The 1,567-nt window shown below is 60.9% G+C and overlaps 1 protein-coding gene across 1 annotated transcript in view; it reads left to right on the forward strand.

Moving 5' to 3' along the window:
- Positions 1-157: 157 nt before the first annotated feature.
- The window catches only part of LOC118453040 (disabled homolog 2-interacting protein-like), a gene marked incomplete at its 5' end in the record, with an annotated part of 4,784 nt that continues 3,374 nt past the window's right edge, over positions 158-1,567 (forward strand). The window contains 3 exons of the mRNA XM_035901545.1: positions 158-302; positions 514-658; positions 1,389-1,563. Of these exons, the coding sequence (XP_035757438.1) occupies positions 158-302; positions 514-658; positions 1,389-1,563 (465 nt within the window). The remainder of the gene's footprint in view (positions 303-513; positions 659-1,388; positions 1,564-1,567) is intronic.

Here is a 1,567-nt window from a genome sequence, read left to right on the forward strand (position 1 = left end):
AGTTGGGTTGGGAGCAGTTGGGATGGGATAGGTGAGATGGGATGGGGAACGCAATTCAGGGGGTGCCAGGAGCTCCTGGTGCTCCCCAGGATGGGTTGATCAAGGCTGATTGGTGCCATGGGTGCCCGCTGAAGCCTTCAACACATCCACCTGGCAGTCGTTCCTCATCGACCTGGGCGTGGCTGAGCTGGACCGCTTCGATGATCGTGAGGCGCTGATCTTCCGTGAGAACACACTGGCCACCAAGGCCATCGATGAGTACATGAAACTGGTGGGGGGCAAGTACCTCCAGGACACGCTGGGTATGTCTGAATGTTACAGGTCTTTGCGGGACATTATGGGGGTGTTACGGGGTGCAGGACAGCTCAGGCATGACATGCCAGGGTGCTACAGGGTGTTATGGGGTGCAGGGCATGGGCAGAGCATTACGGGGTTGTAGGACACCCCCAGGACATCCATGGGGATGAGGTGGGGGCTTGTTGGTCTCCTTACGGGCTGTCGCTTGGTGCCCAGGTGAAGCTGTGGCCCAGCTCTGCACCTCGGATGATAGCTGCGAGGTCGATCCCAGCAAATGCTCTGGCCTTGACCTTTCCGACAACCAGAACAACCTGCGGCAGGTCTGCGAGGAGACCTTCCAGCGCATCGCCACGTCCTGCGAGTGAGGGGGCAGCCTTTGCGCGGGCAGGGGATTGAGCAGGGGGATGGCCACGGGGATGGGCACCTATACAGGGATGGGTTTGGTGATGGACACCAGCACGGGCAATGGGACAGGCATGAAGATGGGCACCAAGAGCAGGAGGACCTGGGGAGAAGCTTGGAGATGGGTGTGGGGATGGACAAAAACAGCAGGAGAACCTGGGGAGAAGCTTGGAGATGGGTGTGGGCACAGGGATGAGCTTGGGGCTGGGAATGGGAATGGTAACAGGCAGGAGGACAGCAACTCTGTCACTGGAATGGGGGGACCGGCACCATCACTGCAATGGGCTTGGGGATGGGCACCAAGAGCAGGAGAACCTGGGGAGAAGCTTGGAGATGGGTGTGGGCAGAGGGATGAGCTTGGGGCTGGGAATGGGAACGGGCAGGGGGACAGGAACTCTGTCACTGGGATGGGTTTGGGGACTGGCATCATCCCTCGATGGGCATGGGAATGGGCACCAGGAAGGACCTGGGAACAAGACATGGAGGACATGGATGGGCACCACCCCTGGGACAGATATAGGGATGGGCACCAGGAAGGACCTGAGGACAACCTTGGGGACAAACACAGGGGACTGACACGGGAACAAGCATGGTGGGCACCACGTCCCACAGCACATCATGGTGGCACGTGGGGGGGTTCCAGGACCACCAGCTTGCCCCAGCCCCACCAGATGTCTCTCTCCCCACAGCGCCTTCCCTGCAGAGTTGGGCGAGATCTTCGCGGCGTGGCAGGAGGAGTGCGCAGCGCGGGGCAAGGCACCCATTGGGCAGCGCCTGGTCTCGGCCTCCCTCTTCCTACGGTTCCTCTGCCCTGCCATCATGTCCCCCAGCCTCTTCGGCCTCGTCCAGGAGTACCCGAGCGAAGCGA

This window comes from Egretta garzetta, unplaced genomic scaffold, assembly GCF_000687185.1.
Source record: "Egretta garzetta isolate BGI_Z169 unplaced genomic scaffold, ASM68718v1 scaffold1091, whole genome shotgun sequence".
In the NCBI taxonomy this organism is placed as follows: domain Eukaryota; kingdom Metazoa; phylum Chordata; class Aves; order Pelecaniformes; family Ardeidae; genus Egretta; species Egretta garzetta.